At 36.9% G+C, this 26,603-nt stretch overlaps 1 protein-coding gene across 2 annotated transcripts in view; it reads left to right on the top strand.

Annotated features, from left to right (window-relative positions):
- OCIAD1 (OCIA domain containing 1) overlaps positions 1-24,568 on the top strand; it is a 40,167-nt gene extending 15,599 nt beyond the window's left edge. Inside the window, exons 4-8 of one of the 2 annotated variants that reach the window (XM_006872666.1) lie at positions 12,525-12,572; positions 14,664-14,799; positions 16,911-17,086; positions 20,934-21,086; positions 24,531-24,568. In XM_006872666.1, the coding sequence (XP_006872728.1) occupies positions 12,525-12,572; positions 14,664-14,799; positions 16,911-17,086; positions 20,934-21,086; positions 24,531-24,568 (551 nt within the window). The remainder of the gene's footprint in view (positions 1-12,524; positions 12,573-14,663; positions 14,800-16,910; positions 17,087-20,933; positions 21,087-24,530) is intronic. The other variant, XM_006872667.1, reaches the window with a different exon arrangement.
- The last annotated feature ends 2,035 nt before the right edge of the window (positions 24,569-26,603 follow it).

Raw genomic sequence — 26,603 nt, 5'->3', positions numbered from 1 at the left:
GTTGGGTATTCTGTGTTGTTGTTGGTGGAGCTCTTTACTACACGTCCACCCGATCCGCCATATTTGTTTGTTCTCTCCTCCATCACTCTTAAAACAAGATTGAAACTATAAGGACAATGTGAAGAACAAATTGTAATTGGGAATGAGTCTTGGATTTAGTAGTAGGATACAGAGAGCAAAATCCAGTCAAATTCCAGTGGCTTTTGAGAGGCTCTTCTGGACCATACCAGTTAAATTCAAGGCAGAGAGGTCATTTTAGAAGGTTATGGTGACTGTTTTTGAGATTATAAAGGGCTAGTCTTCATAGGTTTTTTCAGAGGGCATGGCACAATCACAGAAACTTATTAGAAAGAAGTTTTAAGAAAATGGGAAACTACATTGATTAGACAATGATAAATTCCAGGAAATTCTTAGATAAAGACCAGGAAATTTGCACCAAGAAATTTTATTCTGTCTTGACACATTGTTAGGTCAAGTGATGATGCTTTGTTTCTGACTCGTATCAACCCTGTGCACAACAAAACAGTTAACCGGCCAGTAACGTGCCATCTTCACAATTGTTACTATGCTTGAGCTCAGTGCTGCCGCTTCTCTGCCATGTATCTCATTGGGAGTCTTCCTGCCTGTTACTGACCTCCATTTGACCAAGCCCAGTAAGCTTCTCCAGAGCCTCGTCCATCCTGATAATATGTCTAAGTATGAGAGCCAAAGTTTCACCATCTTGGTTTCTAAGGAGCATTCTGACTCCACCTATAACACAGATTTGTTCTGGCCGTCCATGGTACGTTTAATATTTCCACCAGCGTCATAAGTCAAATGCATCAGTTTTTTTTTTTTTGAGATCTAATCCAAGCTTTATTAATAGAATGCCAGCAGTTTGGAAGACGGAGAATAATTTCTCAAGACCATTCTGTCTTTCACAAAGAGCATGCACATTACATAGAGTAAGTTACATTTGGATGTGCACTTCATATATTGTGCATTAACATGAAGATAGTATTCTTTGTAAAATGAATCAAGGAAATAAACTTCCTCAAACATTCTACCTTTAGGGAAAAAGAAACAATAAATCAACAAACTTCCTCAAATATTCTTCCTTTAGGATCTCAGCTACTTAATTCGTAAGATAACTATCTGGGTGGGTTTAAGCACATCCTATTCTCCTAGTCCTGTTCTCCTTCTAGGACCTTAAGGTCATCTTAGCTAATTTATAAACTTGTTCATGTGCGGGGTCCTCATTTGAGACCTAAGGATCTCTGGTAGCATAGTGGTTATGAATCGGGCTGCTAATCTCATGGTCAGCAGTTAAAACCACCAGCTGTTCTGTGGGAGAAAGATGAGACTTTCTCCTCCCATAAAGAGTTACAGCCTCAGAAACCCTGTACAAGGTCGCTATGAGTTGGAACCGACTCCACGGCACATAGCAATAGCAACAACATTTGAGACCTAATGACTAAACCCACTCCATTTTGTTTAGGTCAATAGATCAATGCTGTCATTCCCCACTCTTATTTTTAGATTTCATTTCTATGAAATTTGCTTCAAATGAAAATAGTTAATTTGATCCCAGGGCATAATTTCTTGGATTAAAAGAACTAAGCCTAGGTCATGAAAAACAACAAGTTTGATATAGGGCGATACAATAAGGTGAGTGTTGAATACAGCAACATATGAAAATTCCTATTACAGTACAAACCTAACCCTCACTATTAACATGGGTAGCCACTTTATATTAGGTAACTAAGACAACTGACTTTCATTATCTTCTCTAAAAAAGCCCTTCCAGTGATTGGGAGGTGGCATTAAGGGTCTTTACCAGTGTTGATTTTCACATTTAGGGTCAAGACCATAGCAAGCATTACAGAGAGGGGTAGGGTCACATGCTTAGCTAGACTGGACAGATCGAGATCTATATGAAAGGCAAGTCGGGGGAGCATTAGCAATGAGGTCTATCAATCATGTCCTGTCTCTGAGGTAGGAAGGTGGTGAATCTTCCACATGTACAGGACCTCTACTCCCCGTATATTGCCCCAGTAAAGCTAGGGGGGGATGTAGGAGAAGCCTTAGTTCCACTGAGCAAAAACTACCTTGCTGGAGCTGTGTTACAGACGTACTAACTGAAGTAAGACAGGAGGTGAAGGATCGTTTATCATACAATTATGATGCATTCATTACATACTTGCCCAGGTATATCTAAATATTTTCATCCCAGCGATAGGGGATTAGATCTGAGTGGCCAACCCATAGGAGGAGAAAGAAGAATAGCACAGCTTTAATTGAAGCTTGAGATTGGAGGAAGAATTCATAGCCCATCGCTCAGGATTTTTCTTGACTTGTGGTGAGTCCAGGTCTTGAGGCCCACGAGTTTGGGAGCAGTGTGGGGGTCAGCAGAAGCTCCCAAGGCCTGGTCCACTTCTCTAACTGGGAGTCAGGTCCGTTTTTCCACGTTTTGAGCAGACTAGAAGTGGTGCAGTTTACCTGTGGGGCAGGCAGCACACTGGGGAAGTCTGCGAGGTCCCTGAGCGTGGTTGCCAGAAATGTTGACAAACTGAAACAAAGGTTTGCCGCCTGTCTCTGTAGTCAGTCACAGAGACGGGGAGAGATCCAATCCAAACTTAATTAGATGGAGAGAATAATTTCTCAAGATCATCCTCAAATGGTTTAATTTTTCTACGGTCTCCAAACTTCCATATGCATATGAGGTTACAAGCATTGAAAATACAATGGCTTGGGGTCAGGTGCACCTTAGTCTTCATACTGACATCTTTGATCTTGAATACATTAAAGAGGGCTTCTGCAGTAGGTTTGCCTAATGCACTACACCATTTAATTTCTTAACTGCTGCTTCCATGCCTGTTGATAAAGGATTCAAGTAAAATGAAGTCTTTGATAATAACTTCCATCTTTTCTCCATTTATGATGTTATGTATTGGTCCATTGGTGAGGATTTTTGTTTTATTTACATTGAGGTGGAACCCATACTGGAGGCTGTGGTCTTTGATTTTCATCAATAACTATTTTAAGTCCTCTTCACTTTCATCAAGAAAGGTTGTATCTGTACATCACAGGTGAATAAGTACTGGCTTATACTTTGAGGGTAGCAAGGGCTGTCCTTTGAGAATTTCATTGGAATGCCTTACCCCCATCTACTGTATAGCTTTGATCTTACTCCTTCAGACTTCCTTTTGTTCTCCAAACTCAAAAAACATTTAAAAGGAAGACTTGAGGTCCTTGAGGATGCCTAAACTGCTGTTTTGATGTGGTGTACATCAAAGAGTGCAGAGTTCTTTTTGGGACAAGTTAAAAATATGAAAACATTGCCTTCAGAAGTATATAGACCTAGCTAGATGGAGGTTATATCCAAAAAAACCCCCAAAACCTGTTGATATTTTTACTTAAAAAAGGTTTCTATGATTTTTGTAGCAATACATATTGACATACCCTAATCTTAAATATGAGTCTCTGTATCTTAAAATGTGGTGTAAGTAGTGGAACTGCTCATTATATTTACTTTGTGAACTTATCTAGCTGGGAATGGACAGTTATCCCAGAAACAGGTGACATGACATTATAATGGACTCCACATATCCTAAAATAGTTGCTTTGAGTTAACTGTTGGTGTTGTTAAGTGCCATCGAGTTGGTACCGACCCATAGCGACCTTATGCACAGCAGAACAAAACGCTGCCCGATCCTGGGCCAACCTAACTACTGTTGCCACACTTGAGCCCATTGATGCTGCCACTTGGCCAATCCATCTCATTGGGGGTCTTCCTCTTTTTCTCTGACCCTCTACTTTACCAAATATGATATCCTTCTCCAGTGACTGGTCCCTCCTGACAATGTGTCCAAAGTGTGAGAGACAAAGTTTGGCCATTTGGCCTCCAAGGAGCACTCTGGCTGCACTTCTTCCAAAACAGATCTATTGGTTCTTTTGGCAGCCCATGGAACTTTCAATATTCTCCTCCAACACCGTAACTCAAAAGCATCAATTCTTCTGTGGTCTTCCTTATTCACTGTCCAGCTTTCGCATGCATATGAGGTTATTGAAAATACCATGGCTTGTTACTCTTCAACACTTTAAAGAAGTCTTGTGCAGCACATTTGCCTAATGCAGTACGTCGTTTTGAGCTCTTGAGTGCTGCTTCTATGAGTGTTGATAGTTGAGCCAAGAAGAATGAAGTCCTTGACAACTTCAGTCTTTTCTCCGTTGATAAGAATGTTGTTTATTGGTCCAGTGGTGAGGATTTTTGTTTTCTTTACATTGCATGTAATTCATACCGAAGGCTGTGCTCTTGATCTTCATCAGTAAATATTTTAAGTCCTCTTCACTTTCAGCAAGCAGGGTTGTATAATCTGCATATTGCAAATTATTAATGAGTCTTTCTCCAATTCTGATGCCACGTTTTTCTTCATATAATCCAGCTTCTTGGCTTATTTGCTCAGCATATGTGTTGAATAAGTATGGTGAAAGAATATAACCTTGTTGCAAACCTTTCTTAATTTTAAAGCATTCAGTGTACTCATGCTCTGTTCAAACAACTGCTTCTTGGTCCAGATATATATTCCTCATGAGCACAATTAAGTGTTCAGGAATACTCATGCTTCACAATGTTGTCCATAGCTTGTCATGATCCACACAATCGAAAGCCTTTACGTAGTTAATAAAGCACAGGTAAACATCTTTCTGATATTCTCTGCTTTCAGCCAAGATCCATCGGGCATCAGCAATGATATTCCTTGTTCCATGGCCTTTTCTGAATCCGGCTTGGATCTCTGGAAGTTCTCTGTCAATGTATGCTTGCAGCCGTTTCTGTATTACCTTTAGTAAAGATCCTCCTAAAATGTGACTACGAAGTTTAAGCCTTTCTGCTTTGTCAGCTTGAACTACTTAAGTGTTTACAAAACTAGTTGAGGAAAGCAGTATTGGAAAGAAATAATAGGATCTTCTCCCTCCTTCTTTGTTTAAAAAAAGAAAAAAAAAAAGCTCTCAAAGAACCTTATATTGCAATTTGCTCCTGTGGTAGGCATCTTAAACATGGAAACAAGTCAAGATATATGTGCGCATTAATACCGTTTAGGAGTGAGAGGTTTAGTAGACTGGAATTCATTCTTTATTGGAAAAACTTTAAAATCATTAAGGAAAAACTGGTGCAATTGAAGAATTTATAGTGTCTGTTGTTTTATTCTTGTTTTCCTATCTTAATCTGTCATTCACTAGTAATCATTGACACTAAATATGAGGGTGGTCTTCCAAAATAAATTTAAGAACTGCCAGTAGTTAATTGGAGGAAATGATGTAAACAGACATTGAAGCAAATAGAGAATATAACCGAATGCTTCATATACTGAATTGAATAGTAGAGACGCCAAGAGCTTTAAGTGTTGCAAGAAGAAAAATCTCTTGCTGTTGTTAGGTGCCATCCATTAGGTACCGATTCATAGTGACCCTGTGTACAACAGAATGAAATACTGCCTGGTCCTGTCCCAACCTCACAACATTGCTAGTTTTGAGTCCATTGCTGTTGCCACTGTGCCTATCCATCTCATTGGGGTCATCTCTTTCTGTGACCCTCCACTTTACCAAACTTGATTTTCTTCTCCAGGGACTGGTCCCTTTTGATAATATGTCTGAAGAATAAAAGATGAAGTCTGGGCATTCTGGCTTCTAGTGAGCATTCTGGCTATATTTCTTCCAACACAGATTGGTTTGTTCTTTTGGCAGTTGTTGATACTTTTAATATTCTCTTTCAGCATCATATCTCAAATGCACCAATTCCTCTAAGGTCTTCCTTATTCACTGTCATACTTTTACATGCATATGAGGTTATTGAAAATACCATGGCTTGGGTCAGGGCCACTTAGTCTTCATACTGACATCTTTGCTCTTGAACACACAGTGACCTGTGCACAAAAGAACCAAATACCGTGTGGTCCTGCACCAACCTCACAATTGTCATAAAGCTCGACCCCATTGCTGCTGCCACTGTACCAGTCCATCTCATTGGGGATCGTATTCTTTTTTACTAATCATCCACTTTACCTAGCTTGATATCCTTCTCTTAGACGGGTCCCTCCTGAAAATATGTCTGAAGTAGGAGTCACGAAGTCCCTCCATCCGGCTTCCAGGGAGCATTCTGGTTGTATTTATGTATTTATTTATTTATTTATTATTTATTTATTTATTTATTTATTTATTTATTTATTTATTTATATTTATTAAATGTTTTTATTTTGGATTGAGTGAAAGTTTACAGGGCACATCATCAGCTTCACATTCAACCATTCATATAGCTTGTTTCATTACATTGATTATTATCCCCTCCATATATCATCAGTTAACAATGTTTCTTTTTATTCTCTTTAGCTTTTTTTTTTTTTTTGGGTCGGGGGGAACTTGCCTTTTTGGAATTTACAGTCTCGGCTTTTAGGGAAGGTTTTTACATTTGTCTGTGGATATCCAGGGCTCATGTATGAGTTTACTTTGTATTTATTTTTAAAACACATTTATGTGTTCTTCTAGCAGTCCATCATACTTAAATATTCTCCAGTACCATAACTCAAATGCAGCAATTCTTCTACAGTTTTCCTTCTTCACTGTCTTAACTTTCGCATGCATATGAGGCTATTGAAAATACCGTGGCTTGGCGTCAGCCTACTTTAGTATTCAAACTGACATCTTTTATCTTGAACCCTTTAAAAAGAGGTCTTGTACATCAGATTTGCCTAATGCATTAGGTCTTTTCATTTCTTGATTGCTACTTCCCTGAGTGTTGGTGGTGGATCCAAGCAAAATGGAGCCATTGACAATGCCAGTCTTTTCTCCACTTAATATGGATGTTATTTATCGGCCCAGTAGTGAGTATTGAGATGCAACTTATACTGAAGGCTGTGGTCTTTGATCTTCATCAGTAAGTATTAAGCCCTCTTTGTTTTCAGTAAGCAAGTTTGTATCATCTGCATATCGCAGGTTGTTAATGAATCTTCCTCTAATCCTGATGTTAACGTTCTTTTTCATATAATCTAGTTTCTTGTTTTATTTGCTCAGCATACAGATTGAATAAGTGTGGTGAAAGAATACTACCCTGGTGTACACCTTTCCTGATTTTGAACCCTTCAGTGTAGCCTTGTTCTATTTGAATGTTTGGTTCTTGGTCTGCGTACAGGTTTATCATAAGCACAAGTAAGTGTTCTGGAATATGAATTCTTCAGAATATGGTCCATAATTTGTCATGATCCACATATTCGAAAGCCTTTGCAAAGTTAATAAAGCACTGATAAACATCTTTCTGGTATTCTCTGCTTTCAGCCAAGATCCATCTGACAACAGCAGTGGTATCTCTCATTCAACATTCTCAGTTGAATCTAGGTTCAACCTCTGGCAGTTCCCTGTCAGTGTACTGTTGCAGTTGTTTTTGAATCATCTTTACCAGAATTGTACTTGCATGTAATAGTAATGATATTGTCCGATGATTTCCACATTCTGTTTGTTTACTTCTTTTTGGAATGGGCACAAATATTAAAGTCAGTTGGCCAGGTCTTCCAAATTTCTTGGCATAGATGAGTGAGTGCCTCCAGTGCTGCATCAGTTTGTTGAAAGATTTCAGTTTGTATTCCAACAATTCCTAGAGCCTTGTTCTTTTCCAATTACTTTAGTGCAGCTTGGACTTCTTCCTTCAGTACCATTAGCTCTTGATCTTGATCATATGCTACCTGTAAAAATGGTTGAACATTGCCCATTTCTTTTTGGTACAATGACTGTATTCCTTCCATCTCTTTATAATATTTGGCTTTGTCTTCTCAAGCTAATCTTTGAAATTTTCTGTTAAGCTCTTTCACATCTTCCTTCTTCCATCTGTTGTAGCATCTCTACAGTGGAGAGCAAGTTTCAGAATCTTTTCTGATATCTGTTTTGGTCTTTTCTATTTTTCTTGTGTTCTTAATAAGCTTTTTTTGCTCTATTCCTGAATGATGTTCTTGATGTCATCCTACAACTCTTCTGGTCATTAATATCTAATGCATTAAATTTGTTCTTTAGATGATCTCTAAATTCAGGTGGGATATATTCAAGGTCATATTTTGGCTCTTTGGACTTTAGAAAAATTTCTTCAGCTTCAGCCTGAACTTGCATATGAGCAATTGGTGGTCTGTTTCTGGCCTAGTTTTGACTGGTGTTAGGGAGCTTTTCCACAGTGTCTTTTAACAGATACAGTGAATTTGATTTCTGTATATTGCATCTGGTTAGGTCCATGTGTATAGTCTTCTTTTATGTTGTTTAAAATGGTATTTTCTTTGAAGAATTCATTGGTCTTGAAAAATTCTATCGTAGAATCTCCAACATCATTTTTATCACCAAGGCCATATTTTCCAACTTCTGGATCCTTCTTTGTTTCCAACCTCTACATTACAATCAGCAGTAATTATGTATACATTTTGTTTCCATGTGTAAAGAAGTTGGTAGAGTTCTTTAATTTCATCATTACTTGCTTTAGTGGTTAATGCATAAATTTGAATAATAATGGTATTAATTGATCTTTTTTTAGGCCTAAGGATATCATCCTATCACAGACAGAAAACTTGTACTTCAAGATCTTGAAATGTTCTTTTTTGATGATGATTGTGATACCATTCCGCTTCAATTTGTCAATTTTGTTTTAGTAAACCTTGTGATTTTCAGATTCAGAATGGCAAATACCAGTCTACTTCAGCTCACTATGCTTATTTAGGATACTGATCTTTATGCATTCCTTCTTCATTTTTGACAACTTCCAATTTTCCTAATTTGGACAGTCTGTGATCCAATTATTAATGTTTCCAGCATTTTCTTTTCATTTTGAGCAATGAAGGTCCCAAAAGCTTTATTCCATTTCATGTCATTATTTTCAATTCTGCTTTGAAGAGTTCAGTTCTACTTTGAAGAGGCAGTTTCTCCCCTGTCATATTTTAAGTGCCTTCCAACCTGGGGTCTCCTATTCTGGCCCTATATCTGACTGTGCTTCTCTTGTGCTGGTTATCATATTGAAATATTCAATATTTTGGGACTATCTGACAGTGTTTCACTGCTTCATTAAGGTTTTCAGTGGATATACATTTGGAAGTAGCCTTTCTCTCCTCCTTCTGAGTTTGTCTTTGTCTTGAAACTCAGCTGAAACATGTCCCTTCATGGTTGACCCTGCTGGTATTCAAAGTATCAGTACAAAGCTTCCTCCATTATAGCAGCATGCAAGTCACCACAGTGATACAAACTGGCAGACCAGTGGTGGTTGCCTTTCATCATAGCTAACTAATATGCCAAAGTATGCTTATATTATGTTTTGTTCATGTATTTGTTGATAGAGTTTTAGCTTTCCACCTTTGGGCTATTATGAATAGTGTTGCAGCAAGAACTGGTGTACAGGTTTCTGTGATATTCTTGTTTTCAGGTCTTTTGGGTATGTACATTGAATTAGAATTGCTGGATCGCATGTTTTAACTTTATGAGGAAGTGCCAAATTGTTATATACCATGCTGTACCATTTTGTATTTCCACTAGCAGTGAGTTAGTGTTTATATCCTCACCATCACCAGCTTTTTTCTATTTGCTTTTAATTGTAACTGTTTTTTAATTGGGGTGAAATGGTAGCATCTCTTTGTGGTTCTGATTTGTTGGAGAATATTAAAAGTGCTATGGACTTCCGAAAGAAACAGATCTGTGTTGGAAGAAGTACAGCCAGAGTGCTCCTTGGAAGCCAAGATGGCCAAACTTTCTCTTACTTTGGACACATTATCAGAAGGGACTAGTTACTGGAGAAGGATGTAGTGTTTGGTGAAGTGGAGAGTCAGAGAAAAAGAGGAAGACTCCCTGTGAGATGAAGTGGCACACTGGCGGGAGTGTTGTAGGAGTGATGGGCTCAGGTGTAGGAATGATTGTGAGGTTGGCCCAGGATCGGGCAGTGTTTCATTCTGTTATGCATAGGGTTCCTATGATTTGGTACTAACTTAATGGCACCTAACAACAGCAACAACATAAGAAAAAAATTCAAACCTCAATTTTCAATATTGAAGGATTCCATGGGCAAAATATGGAATGATGTACAAAGCATCAAAAGTATATGGAAGGAATACATAGAGTCACTGTACCAAAATGAAATGGTTGATGTTCATCCATTTCAAGAGGTAGCATATGATCAAGAGTGAATGATATTGAAGGAAGAAGTCCAAGGTGCATTGAAGGCATTGACAAAGAACTGCATCAGGAATTGATGGAATACAAATTGCTTTCAGCAAACTGATGAAGCATTAGAGGCACTCACTCATCTGTGCCAAGAAATTTAGAAGACAGATACCTGGCCAGCTGACTGCAACTGATGCATATTTGTGCCCATTCCAAAGAGAGGTGACCCAGTGGTATGTGGAAGTCATCAGACAATATCATTAACATCTCATACATGTAAAATTTTTCTAAAGATAATACAAAACAGCTGCAGATGTACATTGACAGAGAACTGTCAGAGGTTCAAGCCAGATTCAGACGAAGACGTGGAATGAGGGATATCATTGCTGATGTCCAATGGATCTTGGCTGAAAGCAGAGAATACCAGAAAGATGTTTACCTGTGCTTTATTGACAGCAGAGGCTTTCGGTTGTGTGGATCATGACACGCTGTGCACAACATTGTGAAGTATGATTACTCCTGAAACTTAATTGTGCTCATGAGGAACATGTACATAGACCAAGAGGTAGTTGTTTGACTAGAACAAGAGAATACTGAATTGCTTGAAGTTAGGAAAGGTGTGCGCTAGGGTTGTATTCTTTCATCGTATTTATTCAGTCTGTATGCTGAGCACATAACTTGAGAAGCTGGAATATATGAAAAAAATGTGGCATTAGGATTGGAGGAAGACTGATTAACTACCTGTGATTTGCAGATGATACTACCTTATTTGCTGGAAGTGAAGAGGACTTAAAATACTTAACTGAAGATCAGAAACCACAGTCTTCGATATGGGTTGTACCTCAATGTAAAGAAGGCAAAAATCTTTACCAGTGGACCAATAAGTAACATCATGATAAATGGAGAACAGATTGAAATTGTCAAAGACTTTGTTTTGTTCAGATCAACCATCAAAGTTTATGGAAACAGCAGTCAAGAAATTAAATGATGTATTGCATTAAGCAAATCTGCTGCACAAGACCTCTTTACTGTGTTAGCATAAATGTCAGTTTGAAGTGAAAGTTGGACAGTGAATAAGGAAGACTGTAGAAGAATTGTGGTATTTGAGTTATGGTGTTGGAAGAGAATATTAAAAGTATCATGAATTGCCAAAGGAACAAACCAATCTGTATTGGAAGAAGTACAACCAGAATGCTCATTGGAAGTCAGAATGGCCAGTTCCTGGAGGGAAGGGTATCATGTTTGTTAGGATGGAAGGTCAGAGAAAAAGTGGAAGACACCCAACTAGTTGGATTTGCACAGTGGCAGTAGCAACGGGCTCAAATGTAGCAGTGATTGTGAGTTGGGGCAGGACCCAGTTAGTGTTTCGTTCTGTTGTGCATATGGTCAATTAAGAGTCAGTACCAAGTCATGGTATCTAAAAACAACAATGCTTAATCCTGGTGCGATGCTCTTGGATAAACACTGGATTGCTAACTTCAGGGTCAGTGGTTCAAACCTTTCAGCTGCTCTTCAGAAACACTATTTGTTTTAAACTGCCTTCGAGTTGGTACTGACTCATAGAGACCATGTATATGGCTTGCAAGGCTTTTAAATATTCGCAAGAGCAGAAAGCCTCATCTTTCTCCTGTGGAGCAGCTGGTAGTCTCGAATCGCAGACTTTGTTGTTCTTAGTCCAGTGCTTATAGTATGGAGCCCCTGCGTTCCCCAGAAACCCTATAGAGGGTCACTGAGTCAGAACCAACTGGAGGACACGTAGCAATAACAATAATTGTTAGTGAAGGATCCCTGGTGGTGCAACACTTAAGAATGTGACTAACTTTATGTTGGGGGTTTAAACCTACTCAGCTACCCAGGAGAATCTCCTGGCAATCTGATCCTGTAAGGATTACAGCCTAAAAAATCCTTTGGGATAGTTTGACTTTATCACGTTGGGTTATTTATGACTCGAAACAATAACATTGGTTGATGTATGTGAGCGTCTTTTCTTGTACTTGTTATTTGCATATTCTCTTTGGGGTAGCCTTAGCTATTCTTGATGCTTTCTGTGCACTCTTGGTGTTTTTGAATTAAGTTTTTAAAGTTTTCAAGAACTTGTTTTGATATGGATTAGAATTACATTGAATTTATAAATTAATTTGTAGGCAGTTCCCATCTTCACAATATTAAATATTTCAGTTCATGAGCCTAGTATATTTCGCCCTTTATTTAGCTTTTATTTCTCACAATAAGCTTTGTTGTTTTCCTTTGTACTCTTGGCATGAACTTAAAATTATAGTGCAATTTACTGCATACCTTGCCTTAATTGTGTAAATTCATCTTTCTCTAACAATTCATGTTATTCAGAAATATTCATTCTTTTTTTTCTTTAGGAATCCTTTCAAGTCATCCCAAGTATGGATCTATCCCTAAACTTATATGTAAGTATTAAACAACATTGCATTTTTATTAGTTGACATTGTCTCTTAATACTTAGCTTTTTTTTTTTAACTTGAGTACATTCATTAGTTTTTATCCAATGATTTATCGTGTCACTCATAATAGTAATCTGGTTATGTGCTCTGACAAATCACTTTGTTTATGACTATTAAATGACTATAGGGATGTGTCACTTAACATCCACTTTCTGTGAACTAATTTGGACATTGTGCAAATGCCTTAGTAAACCCTAAAGGGAACCTGCTTTGGGTAGTCCTCGAGTCCTGGGTGCAGCAGTAAGTAGCTACTAGAGAAGGGGAGGACAGGGAAGGAGCCAGCTATAAGGCAGTGGAGTGTACCCAGCCTCAGGCTGGCTGGACAGATCCTGAGAGCCCATGCACAAAGCCCGGCCTCTGCCTTTCTTGCCTGCATCCCACACATGGCCCAGTGCTGCAAGAGGTTGGGTTTTCTTGTTAAGTGCTGTCAAGTTGTTTCCGACTTACAGCAACTCTCTATAGGGTTTCTGAGGCCTTAAATCACCGATAAAGCACAAAGCCTCATCTTTCTCCTCTGAAGCAGCTAGTGAGCCTGATCTGTGGTCCTTATGGTTCACAGTCCAGTACTTATCATATGGAGCCACCTTGCTCCCGTGAGAGTCTGGTGATGAGGTCTTTAAAACCATTTTTGTTCCTAAGTGCTGTCAAGTCAGTTCTGACTTAAAGTAATCTGTGGCTTACCCTTCAAGTGTCAAATCAGGACTCTTTCAAAACCAATAGGGAAATGAAAAACAATAGAAGAGCTGCTTTCCCTTTTAAACAAAAAAAATCAAAAACCTCAAGGGGCCAAGGAGAAAGTTGCCCAATATGTGCACATTGTATTAGTATGAAAATCATGAGTTACTTGAAAGAGAAACATTTTTCATTCTGCTTTAATAATGTAAAAAATGTGTTTAATAAGTGTTGCCCAGTTCGTTCTGACTCATAGCAACCCTGTGTAGCTTTCCGAGGAGAAGCTAATTATGGGTTTGGACTGTTGACCTTGGTTAGCAGTCCAGTGTTTATCGTACTGCTCTGTGGCAGGACACTGATAGGCTAATTGTTTTTGTTGTTGAGGGCTGTGGAGAGGTTCTTGATTTATAACAACCCTGTATAGGGTTTCCTAGGAGCTGGTGGTGGATGTGAACCGCCAACCTTGAGGTTAGTAGCAGTCTAGTACTTATCTTAAGTACCCACCATGACTCCCGATAATGTAATAGAGATTATTAAAAATATTTTGAAAAGATTGTGTATTAAAAAAAAATCTCTTAGTCTGTCTAAATAGAAAGTTGTGTAGATATCCCAGTTGATCAAAATAAAGTGGTTGAAAATTAAACTTAGTTTTTTAAAGAAGAAATCTCTTCACACAGCTTATTTACATTTTACAATCTTTTGAATAGAGAGGGCCAGAGACTCCAGAACTAAGCCCCCTGCCACATCAAGGTGACTCTCACTCTTAGTGACCCTTCTAGACAGAGAAGAGCTGCTTGTGAGGGTTCTCAAGACTGTAAATCTACTGCAACAACCCACCACATCTTCCACAAACAGTCTTGTGGGTGTGAATCACCAATCTTGCATTTAGCAGTCCAGTATTTAGGTAATGCTTTATAATTATTTCAAGGGATTTATTGCACCCAATTTTATCTTAATTTAAAAATAATTTTGTGAAATTGACTGGAGAAGTGATACTCCCATTTTACAGGAAAAGAAGTGGGTAAATCCTCAGGACTAAGCTTGAATTATAATGTGTCCATTCCTTGTTGCATTCTTCTTGTTGCATCTTTACTATGTGTCTTAAGAAAGTAATTAGTAAATTTGGAATTACATTTTGGCTTATTTTATTTTTGGAACATGAATTCTCAGAATCTATGAATTGTGAGTTTGATGTAATATGGTACTTTTACCATTAATTCAGGAAAACTTCAGCCTTTCTAAACCAATGATACATTTAGAACAATGCTGTTTAAAACGTTCTTTACAAAATATTTTATCTAAACAGGTACATCGAATCACACTGTCACACTTCTGTTTGTTGTTGTTGTTTTCCCCCCAAATAAGTTGCTTGTATCATGGGATACTTTGCTGGAAAACTTTCTTATGTGAAAACTTGCCAGGAGAAGTTTAAGAATCTTGAGAATTCCCCTCTTGGAGAGGCTTTACGATCTGGACAAGCGCGGCGACCTTCTCCATCTGGGTAGGCCAGATTCTGATCATTATTTAATGTGTTTTTGGTTTTGTTTTCATTATTAGCTTAATAATTATAAGGATACAAATACTCCCTAGTTCAGGGCATGAAACATTGTACAGCTGAAGTCCATTGGAAATTTGCTAATTTGCTGTAGGGTAAAAGCTAATTTTATTTTAAAAAGTAGAACAAGCCTGGGTTACCATTGCTGTAAATACAGACTTCATCCTACCGGGACATTGTGTCCCAAAATAAAGAATTTTATCTTGACTTGATATGACAAGCACTTTTGGTTATTATAATTTGGAGTTTTCTCTTGCATTCCCAAATTTTATCAATTCCATCGCTTAAAAAATTTAACTTTCCTTTTTAATGCTTCCGCTGTTTAGTAGGAAAATGAATTGAGCTGGAAATAAATATTTGTTTAATTGAGAAAAAAGTCACACTGATGTTTGTTTTGATAATTTCACAAGTCGTCTGGCATCGGAATATATTTCTTATGTTATGCATTGGTTAAGTGTTTGAGATAGTATTTTGCCAACATAAGTTGAAGGTCATAAAATTTTAGAACGCTTTATTAAATTAAAAAAAACTCTGTTAATTTAAAATGGCAAACCAAAAAATATGGGCATGAAGATGTTTCCAGTTTTATTTTAATAAGAGAAAAATCAACTTAATCTCAAGTGAAAGAATTATCTGTATTAATATGTCTTTGTGAAGTTATTTTAAAATGTGGTTATGAAGTCTATGAAGCAACATGATGAAATACTTTTAATAAGCTGCAAAGGGCAGAGTACAAAGTTACATGCACATAAGATTGTCTTTTTTCTAAAAGTGTATTTCTGTAGTAAAAGTACTAGAGGAAGATAGATCTTCCGTATTAACCAAGGTGGTGATTGTTGTTTAGTGCCGTTGAACCAGTTCTGTTTCATAGTGAACCTGTATAGGGTTTCCGAGGCGTTAAATCTTTGTGGGAGCAGAAAGCCTCATCTTTCTCCCAAGGAGTGGCTATTGGACTCGAACTGGAGACCTTGTGATTTACAGCCCAGTGCTCATGGTATGTTGCCACTGGAGCCATTGCACTCCCCAAGACGAAGATGATGGTGTGGTTTATAAGTTCACTTCTTTTTTTCAGAATTTCTTTAATGGGTCATCCTAAGTGTAATTAAAAAATTATTTCAAATGTTAAAACTTTAAAATTCCTAAGTCTTAGTAAATAAAACAATGTTGGATCTATTAACTAGTTTGCGACAGTCTAAGATTTTGCTTTTGTGTTGTGCTAGTATAGATAAGGAGTCCTGGTGTGGCGCTGTGGGTTAATGCGCTAGACTGCAAAGTCAGTTTGAACTGCAAGGTTGGTGGTTCAAGCTCACCAGTCACTCCTTGGAAACCTTCTAGAGGGTTGCTGTGGGTCGGAACTGACTTGACGGCACTTAACAACAGTATAGATAAATGAATCTGTCTGCCTGGATAACTAGATAAATAAATAATGTAATTAAGTAGATGTTGTTGTTGTTAAGTGCTGTGGAGTCGGTTCCAACCCATAGCGACCCTGTACAGGGTTTCCGAGGCTGTAAATCTTTACGGGAGCAGAAAGCCTTATCTTTCTCCCGCGGAACAGCTGGTAGTTTCGAACTGCTGACCTTGCGGTTCGCAGCCTGATTCGTAACCACTATGTTACCAGAGCTCCATAGGTAGATAAATTCTTTTCATAAATGTAAACCAAATGAGAGAATTATTTCTGTATCTGAATTAGCAAAATAGTACCTATTTAAAGTGCTGGCTGTGATTGTAATGCCCCCTTTAATGTAGGAACTCAACATATTTGCTGAAATTAGGCCTATTTTGAAGTACTCGTTCCAAGAAAACTTTGAAGCAATAGAAAATTGGATATGGATTATTTTATTTAAGAGTATTTTCAAATTACATGGTGGGTGTAATTATACTGTTTTTGTGACAAAAATAAGACATTTTATAGCTTATGAATAAATAACCCCATTAAAAATTACGTGATTGTTTTGGAAAACCAAGATAAACTTATTTTTATACCTAGTATACTTCTTTAAGTCAGGTTTAGGCAATGACTTAGATCTCTTACGCAGTATAATTTTCTTTTTCAGGCACTATTCTCAGAAGTCAAAGCATGATTCAAATGTCAGTGGTCACCCATCTTTTGTGACATCCCCAGCAGCAGACAACATGGAAAAAGATCCACTTCCTCGTTATGAGCCAATTCCATTCAGTGCTTCCATGAATGAATCTACTCCCACTGGTATTACTGATCATATTGCCCAAGGTAGAAACTTCTCTTGAAATGAATTTCAGCATTTTATGGTCCAGCGTATGTATAAACTTTATTTGATGAACTTTTCTTCTGGATATCACATGTATGTTCCACATCAACCTAAACACAACATATTCATTCATTGATTTTGTTCAGTCATTCGTTTCTTCATTCAACATTTTTTGAAGACAAGTAGGTGTCAGGTACTCTACTAGGTAAGGAAGGGATAACGATGAATAAGATCTGGTTCTTGTCTCTGAGAGACCCTCAAGTCTGTTTGAGGATCGCACAATGTAAGTGAAAGAATATAGACTTTGGGGTTAGGTCTGAATTTGGACAGGTAACTGTAATTAGTGATTCCCTCAGTTTCTTATTATCTAAAAAAGAACTGGTAGAATTCCATGACACAAATCAGTGGCAATGCCTGGTAAGTAATAGGCTCTAAGCAAAGCTTACGTTCTTTCCTTTCTTCAAACAGGAAGTTCAATCCACAAGTCATTGTCTCTGAAATCCTAAAATTCAAAAAGCTCAAAAAAGAAAAAAAAAAACTTAATTTGTATTAAAATCTGATCTGAACTCCTTTGACAGCAAACCCTGATCTGAACTGATAATAAGGCTATTAAGTCTTTCCCCCCCTACATTTTGTAGCAGAAATAGTAGTATATTTGTGTTTGCTCATTGTTCCTTTGAACCTCTGACAGATTGGTCTTTAAGTAATATAAGAGATAAGTATTATAATACTTGTCCAAACTCTGGAAAACTAACTTGTAAAACACCTCTGACCCAAGGGATTCTGATAATGAGTGTGGCCTCCCTGGAAAAGCTTGCTGTGAAGCAAGGCAGTAAGCCACTAACTGTAGAGCACACTCAAGCTTACAGGAAGGATTTTGTTTCTTTATTGAAGATTGGAGAACTGTAAGCCTAAATGTAGGATAAAGCATTAGAGAGGCAGAAATTGATTATAGGTCAAGTACGAATCTATGGATGTAGAAGCAGGTTGGTAGACCAGGCCATAAAGCAGTCAGTACAGACAGCAGATTCCCATTATTGCAGGAAGTTACACTGGCTAGGACTCCTGGAGAACAAAGGTGGTGGGGGAGGAGGACTGTTAACCTTAGAGTGTAGATGGGATAATGGAAGTTAATTAAAGAGAATCTTAACTTTGGAAGAGAAGGCTTGAAAGTCTCTTGATACTCAAACCCTCTTTTCCCAAATGAGGTAGGAAGCGAAGCCATCCAATTAGAAAGGATAGGGGTAAGGTGTGTAGATGAGGAGCAAGTAGTTAAAGGCATTGTCTTTTCTCCTGGCTCCTCACTGTCTTTCATTTGCCCACACATTCAAGTCAGATCCGTCTGCTTGTCTAACAGTCGGTCAGTCATCAGCTCTCCCTTTTGAATTACTTGCATCTTTCCTTCCATTTGCATTAGAAATTCTGTGTTGCACAAGTTGTTTTCGAATACAATTAAATAAAAAGCCTTTTAATAACTGCCCACAGCCTAAGGCAAGGCCCATATTTGAATGTCTTATGCCATTCACAACAGCTGTCACTGTGCTCACTGCTTTGCTTTCTGTCCTCTTCTTCTAAGCCAAGCTCTCGCCACTCTTTCACTGTTCTCCAAGTGAGCCGGCTGGGGCCTGCTGCTGCTCTCCTCTACCAGGAGTACTTATACTACTTCCTGTAGTTTAAGTCCTACCTGTCCTTTTACTTCTGCTTTCTCTTTTCTAAGAAATTCCAAGTATTTAAAAATCTTTCAACGTTGAAAGCACTCTCTCATAGCTGTTAGGAGACTTACAGTTTGTTCTAGTTAGGTGTAAGTCAATGCTATTTTACATTTTCTGTTCCTTCCAGCTCTTTATTAACCTTCCCAAAGTAGTAAATCATACCTCCTTCAAGTAACCAGTAGAGCACTGGTTAAATGCCTGGCTGCTAACTGAAAGGTTGGTGGTATGAACCCACCAGTTACTCCATGGGAGAAAGATGTGGCAGTCTGTGTTCTTAAAGATTACAGCCTTGGAAACTGTATGGGGCAGTTCTATTCTGACCTGTAGGGTTGCTGTGAGTTGGGATTGAGTTGATGGCAATCAGTTTGGGTATTTGGTTTGAATTCTTTTTTTTTTTTTCACAGAATTTTTAGTTTGGCTTTTATAAGTAGACAAAATTCTCCCCAGTCTTTTGTATTTACATTTTCATGTCACAGAGTTTCAAACAAAATCTGTTTCTTTGTAAAACATATTAGACTTGGAAGGAACTTTAGAGATGATCTAGTCAAACTTCATACGTGATAATTGAGAAAACCAAGGTTCAAGGACGTTTAGTGATTTGCCCAAGGACATTCACTAGTTGTTGACAGAGTAGGGATAAGGACTTGGGGTTTCTGGCTACTAATCTCCTCTACACTGTTTCTTTGAGAGTGCACTGACTCCATAGGGATGAGCTCCATGGAAGAAAGGTGAGGCTTTCTGCTCCTGCAGAGATTTACAGCCTCAGAAACCTGATGTGGGAGTGCTAGGACTTCAAACCCATTCAACTGCACTTAACAACAAGAGCAAATAACATTTTTGGTGAAGGGAAATTACTCATATAATGTAAATGAAATATCAAGTGCTTTTAAACCTAAATTAAAGTTATATTTTTCTTCATTTTTTTTTTTTTTTATCCATGAAGGGTTGTTCTCAACCATGGTATAGTATTGAATAATAAAAATGTAAATTCCTTTTTGCTCTGAATAAGTTAATTTATTTTATAGTAAAATTGAGAGATTTAGATCGAAAACATTATCTAATGTTTAGTTATGTTGTTTTGAAAATTCTGATTATTCACTGGAACCTTACTATTGAGTTCCAAAATAGTATCACTTACAAAAAGTGTTTTTAAAAATTATTTTAATAGTATTATTACATTAAAATAGTATACCCAGTTGTATATATCACTGAAAGCCTTTTTGAAAAACTATTACTTTTGATGTGGTATAAAAAGACTTTACAAGTTAAGTAATTTTTGACTCAGTGTTATGTCAGCATTAGTTTCTGTCTGTAAAAATATTTATATGATCTTTTTTGATTGGTTGTACATTTTATAAGCTGTGCTTGATATTTGGTCCTATCACCCCAAATTAAGTTGAACTATTTCCTTATATAACATTAATGTATGGCTCTTTGATAATTTGTTTACACTTTGGCTGTAACTATTGGAAGAGATAGTGAATAAAATGCCGGTTCCCAGGCACATATTATAGTTTGCACTTCTGCCTCAGTGTTGCATCTGCTAGACTAAAATGAAAATGATACAGTCTATAATTAAAGGCTAGGTTTTATATTTTTCAGTAGTTATTTTCACTTGTCTTTGTCAATACAGAAACGGGAAAGCAAATTTAAAAAATAATTGGAGTTACTTGTAGACAGACTATGGTCATAGCAACGTTTAACTGAAAATATTACCAAACAAACCCAAAAGCTGTATTCTGTCAAGTTTTGATCCCTTGCCCCACTGTATGTTATGTTCTAGTTCCACATAGAGTACTGGTCACTTAGAGTGTAAATGCTGGCATTCCAGTGAGTGAGAATTGAACTGTTACATATGTTAGCACCTATTCTTTTTCTGACCCTGGTTAATTTTCTTCAGTTTTTAATACTGATTTTAAACTTTAGAAATAAAAGATGTAAAGTGGAAGTAGAATTTAATATTTTAATTATTTTGGTGAGAATATAATATAATACCTGTCAAATGGTGGTAATAATTTGATTTTTTTTCTTCACATCATTCTATTTTGATTGCAAGCAATAAACATTTGCAAAATTTAGTTGTTTTGAATTTATCCAAATCCTTTTATCACCATTTATTAACTGTTTGTTGTTTTAGGACCTGATCCCAACATTGAAGAGAGCCCTAAAAGAAAAAATATTACATATGAGGAATTAAGGAATAAGAACAGAGAGTCATATGAAGTAACTTTAACACAAAGGACTGACCCCTCAGTCAGGCCTATGCAGGAAAGAATGCCCAAAAAAGAAGGTATGGGAGTTTAGTCCTTTTAGAATTGGAACTGTAACACTAATTTAACACGTTAATTAGTATGTGATTTAATTCCTTAGGTGATTAACTAAAATTTAAAAAATTAATAATTATTTCACATTCATCAGTTCTTATATTTTTAAGGTGTTCTTTTTTGTGTTAGAAAATAAGTTCAAATTGGTATGGTTTCACATAGTGAGACTAGTTTTCTAATACTAGTGAGACTAGTTTTCTAATACTAGTTTTCTAATACAGTGCAGATTATAGGTCGGAAAGATCTTAGACATTCATTTGACTATTTTTCCAGGATCTCATTCTCACTCTTTTTTTTCAACATAATTATGCATCTGTTGCATAAAGCCAGATCTGGTGATCTAAGGTGAACTACAGAATCATAATTAAGTAATGAAATTGATTTTCTTGTACAGTTGTAAAATTGAAAGAGTTGTGTGCCTTACAAACCAGCTTTAAGAGGAATATGACTTAACAAAACAAAAACAAATAGTAATTGTTGATTTATAATTAATTATAAACTGTAAATTACAAGGTAGAAAATCATAATTGGCTTTAAGTCCTTTAGGACAAGATGTGGATTGCTCAAAGTAAATTTTCCAGCAAAGAAGTTTCTCTGTAATGGCGGAGTGAATGAAGTTCCAGTGGAATTTTGCAGATAGTTTAGTATATAATTTAATTTTTTGTGTCTTAAGAAATTTTAGAGGGTGTATCCTTGTTTTAAGGAGCCTGGATAGTGTAGTGGGTTGCAGGTTGGGTTGCTAATTACAAGGTCAGCAGTTTGACTCTGCCAGCTGCTCCATGGGAGAAAGATGAGGCTTTCTGCTCCTGTAAAGACTTACAGCCTTGGAAACCCTGTTCAGGGTTGCCATGAGTTGGAACCAACTCCACAGCACACAACCACTGCCGTCACCGTTACCGTCATTGTTTCAAGATTTTCTGTTTACTACTATAAATATTGTAGGAAGGAGTAGGTCATTGGTACCCTGAAACTTATATACCATAAAGAATACAAAAATACATTAAAATCCTTACCATTTTCAATTTTGATTATTGATATGTTAATGGTTGCTTTTGTTTAGAATTATAATTTTTTTAACAATGTTGGGTAATGCCTTTGTGATATCACTGATGTAAAAACATAGCTTTTAAATAGAATTGTGAGCTACAAAATTGTTTAATATCTGTCATTTAAAAATAATTAGCATAAACCTTATACATTCACTCGCCCTTGCTCTGTAACATATAATTATATTGGTGTGTGGTTCTGTTAATTAACTTGATGATTTAGACTGTAAGCTCTATGAGAGCAGGGAATAATATTTTTTTCCATTTTTATCATCTTTACTATTCTATGTCTGCATAGCATTGTGCCTTGCACTGAAGGATAGGAACTTGAATATTTTGGTTGGACCCTTTATAGTAGTTGAGATTTAGAAAAGGAAATGTGGTCCTTTAGCATTTGCTGGATTTTGATGGTTGTGGTTTTGACCGTGAGAAGCCCTGAAATTCTATTATATGGCATAGTAATGTGAAGTACTCAGCTTTTTTTTCTTTATGAAAAGAAGGCTGTTACTTTTTTTCTACTTATATATCAGGGGAGAAAAACTGTTGTGTACTATTGTCAGTGAATGTTCTGCTCTGGAATCTGGAAACAAAATAGAACATTGGTACATTGGTACAGTGCAGATTATAGGTCGGAAAGTTTCCCCCAAGGTTTTATTGTATCTTAGGTAGGGAAATTGTGAATTCTTTGGTCATTCTTAAATTTGAGATTGGCAAGTTTTGGGTTGTTCCCTTACAAATAGTCAGTGTCTAATTGTAATATGATTTGTTATGTACCTCTGGAAATTTAATTCTTGCCTTAGATAAGTCAGAGAGTAGTGCTTCATTATAAAACATTTATTTGCTTTACAACAACAACAAAAGGTCATTTATTTTCAGTGTTAGTGAATCACTCCTTTTCAGATGTAATTTGACTTATAAATTTTTTAGTGTATTTGTTGAGTAAAAAGAGGTACATTTGACATAGATAACTCATGTAAACTAGAAATGATAATACTGCCTTCCTCAGAACTCTCATGAGTATAAAATTAATGTCTACAAAACACTTAGAATAGTGAGTGACGCATAATAAATTTAGAAAAAATCTCACATTTCTACTAATAATCTACAGAAATAGTCACCTTAATTTTCTGTGATAAATGACATTTCTGATTTTATACAATGTATAGTATATCATAGTGATATGTGATACCTTTTTTTTTCTTTTTAAGATAAATACTGATTTGTGGACTGAAACAATGAAATTTGTTGCATTGTAACCTGGTTAATTCATCAACTTTTTTCCTACTCTTGTTTTTTCCCCATAAAATGCAGTTTAACTTTTAAGCACATCATAGTGTGAAATGCACAATGCTATTCTTCCCATTTCCACCTTTATTGATTGCTTGAACTTAACTGCAGTACTTTAGATGAGGAGTTCTTAAACTCTTTCATCTTAGGGCCTCGTTATGGTTTAAAAATTATTGAGAACTACCAAAATTTTGTTTGTATGGATTATATTTATTTACCAATTTCAAACCTAAGACTGGTGGGAAAAATTGAGACATGATTTCTTTATCTGTCAGAGCAGTGATGTCACACCGTATAATAGTTTGGAAATTTGCATATTCGTAAGCTAATGAGAACAAGGGAGAAGGCAAAATGAAAGTAGTTTGACTGTGGACTCCCTGAAAAGGTCTTGAGTCCCTAGCCTACACTGTGATAATGCCTTACTCACCTGGTTATAATTAATTTGGTCTTCTGAAGAGTAGTCCTGCACAGATGAAGGCTATGTAGGAAAGAAGAAGAACAGGTTTCACTAGCTCATCTAAAATGCTGGACTAGTGGAGACCACTTTCCTCTTGTTAGTAGTGTTACTTCTCATGGGAGAGAAGAGTGAATTCACTACAACATGAATACTTGATCATTTTTATTACCATGTATTTTGGGAAAAACAAAATTTAAGTTATTTTTTCTGGGTTTAAAAAATAATACTGTGTTGTACTATATGCCACATTTATTTATGGTGACATTTTGAAGGCTTCCAGGCTTTGGACTTAAATCTGTGTTCAAATTTCACTTTTCCTTGTTTATCATTAGGCTTGTACCTTGGGCAAATTACTAATCTGTTTTTCACCTTTAAAATGGGATAGTAGTTAGAAGATTGTTTTGAGGATCAAATAATTATTTGAAGTTCTTACATAGTACATTAGTGTTTATGTCCAATGCCCTGCTCACAAGGCTATCCAGCCCCTTTTTATAATTTGACTCTCCTGTGCTTTTATTCAGATGAGAGAGAAACATAACTTTTCTTCCTTATAATGGCAATCTTGATGCTATATGCATGTTATTATTTGGGATCATCAGTTGTTTGTGCTTTTTTCCTAGTCAAAGTAAACAAATACGGCGATACTTGGGATGAATGAAAATGACATCATTGGACCTACTGCAGGAGTTTCAGTATCCAGCTGCATATGAACTAAGTGGTCACGAATATCTGCATGCTTTGATTTCAGCAGCAGTCCTCATAGCACTTAAAATAGGGAGTTTGTGGTTTGGCTTATTGTGATGTTTTAAGAAACACAGATTTTACTGTTAATATTATGTAAATGTACTCAGCTTGGGGGACTGTATGAATGATAGTATTAACCATGATTGTAGAAAGTTGTGAAATAGTTTCAAAAGTTATAGGGAATTTACATATAGGCATACCTTATTTTATTGTGCTCCAGACACTGCATTTAAAAAACAAAAACAAAAACAGGTTTGTGACAACTGTGAACTGTGTGTTGAGCAAGTCTATCTGCCATTTTTTCAACAGCATGTGCTCACTTTGTGTCTTTTGTGTCATATTTGATAATTCTCAAAATATTTCAAATGTTTTCATAATTCCATTGTACACTTAATAGCTTTATACACAGTATAAATGTAACTTTTTTTATGTTGTGGGAAACCAAAAAAAGTGTGTGACTTGCTTTATTGCAATACTCACTTCCTTGCAGTGGTGTGGAGCCGAACCTGCGGTATCTCTGAGGTATGCCTGTGTATGAAAATAAACGATACCTGCATGTGGGCTTGGCACGGATGGGGGGGAGGAGCAAGCATAATCTAAGTGTTAAGCTTTATATCCAAAAATTTATTCAAGAATCTTTCTCCAGTGTTTGCTGTATTCATGTTTATGAGAAATAAATGTAAAAGAACATGCAATGCCTCTCATCTTTATTTTTTTTATGGTTTGCTAATTATAAGTATTGATGCTTTCTAGTGATGAGAATGAAGTCAATTATCACTGAATATTAAAATAATGATTTGATGAATGTGATTCATGAAGATAAATCAATATACAGCAACCAGCTAATTGCCTTTAAAACGCAAATGGTCATTTTCAGAGATTCCGTAAGTACCTGGAGAACGAAAGCTTGCTGTGCATACTGTCATGTGTGCTGACTAGATAATTATTTCTGATTAGGCAAGGTAAGAAGGAATTGGTCTAAAGTCCACTTACATTTCTACCACAATTTATATTTCAATGATGTATATAACATTGTCATTTCAAACAGTCATCTTCACTGTCTCTGGTTTTCACTGGGTTGTAAAGGTTAATCTGAGTGCTTCTGGCTGTGGTCTCAGGTTGGCAGTCAGATGGTGACTGGAGCTGGAACAACCAAGAGCTAGAGCAGCCAGGGCCTGATTAGGCTGTGCACCTCTTCACTTGCTTTCAGGGCTTCACCGTGCTGTGTTGCTCTCTGGGTTAGTTAGCGTTTCCTCACAAGTGCAAGTGTTCAGGAAGTGTGTCAAAAGCTACTGTTACTTTTTTATGTATGACCTAGCATCTGAGTCCAACAACATCATTTCCACTGCCTGTGGAGGGACCATAGAACCACCACAACCACCATCACCTCCTCACATTTAAAGAACATAGAAGTTACTGTGACATCTTTTCAGGCCATATGACTCACATCCTTCCCACATACAAAATAAACTCATCCATTTTCCCAGGACATGTAAATCTCATCCCTTTGTAACATTAGCTCAGAATCCAGAAGGCCATCAACGCATCAAGTACAGGTGTGAATGATTACCTTGGGTCTCATTCCCTGAGTACCAGCCCTCTAATCTGAAGACCTGTGAACTAAATGACTTATCTGCCCTCTTTGCCTGAAACACTTAACACAGGCGTGAAGTTAGTAGTATAAGTATTAGGTGCCTTCAAGTTGGTTCCAACTCAGTGATCCTATGTACCACAGAACCACACACTGCCCAAGCCCTACACCATCCTCACAGTTACGTTTGAGCCCGTTGTTGCTGCCACTGTTAATCCATCTCATTGGGGGTCTTCCTCATTTTTCTCTGACCCTCCATTTTTCCAAGCAATATGTCCTTTTCCAGGGACTGGTCCCTCCTAACAATATGTCTGAAGTACTAGAGACAAAGCCTTAGCATCCTTGCGTTTAAAGAGCT

This window comes from Chrysochloris asiatica, unplaced genomic scaffold (genome assembly GCF_000296735.1).
Source record: "Chrysochloris asiatica unplaced genomic scaffold, ChrAsi1.0 scaffold00209, whole genome shotgun sequence".
NCBI lineage: Eukaryota > Metazoa > Chordata > Mammalia > Afrosoricida > Chrysochloridae > Chrysochloris > Chrysochloris asiatica.
This window is presented reverse-complemented; position numbering and strand designations above follow the sequence as displayed.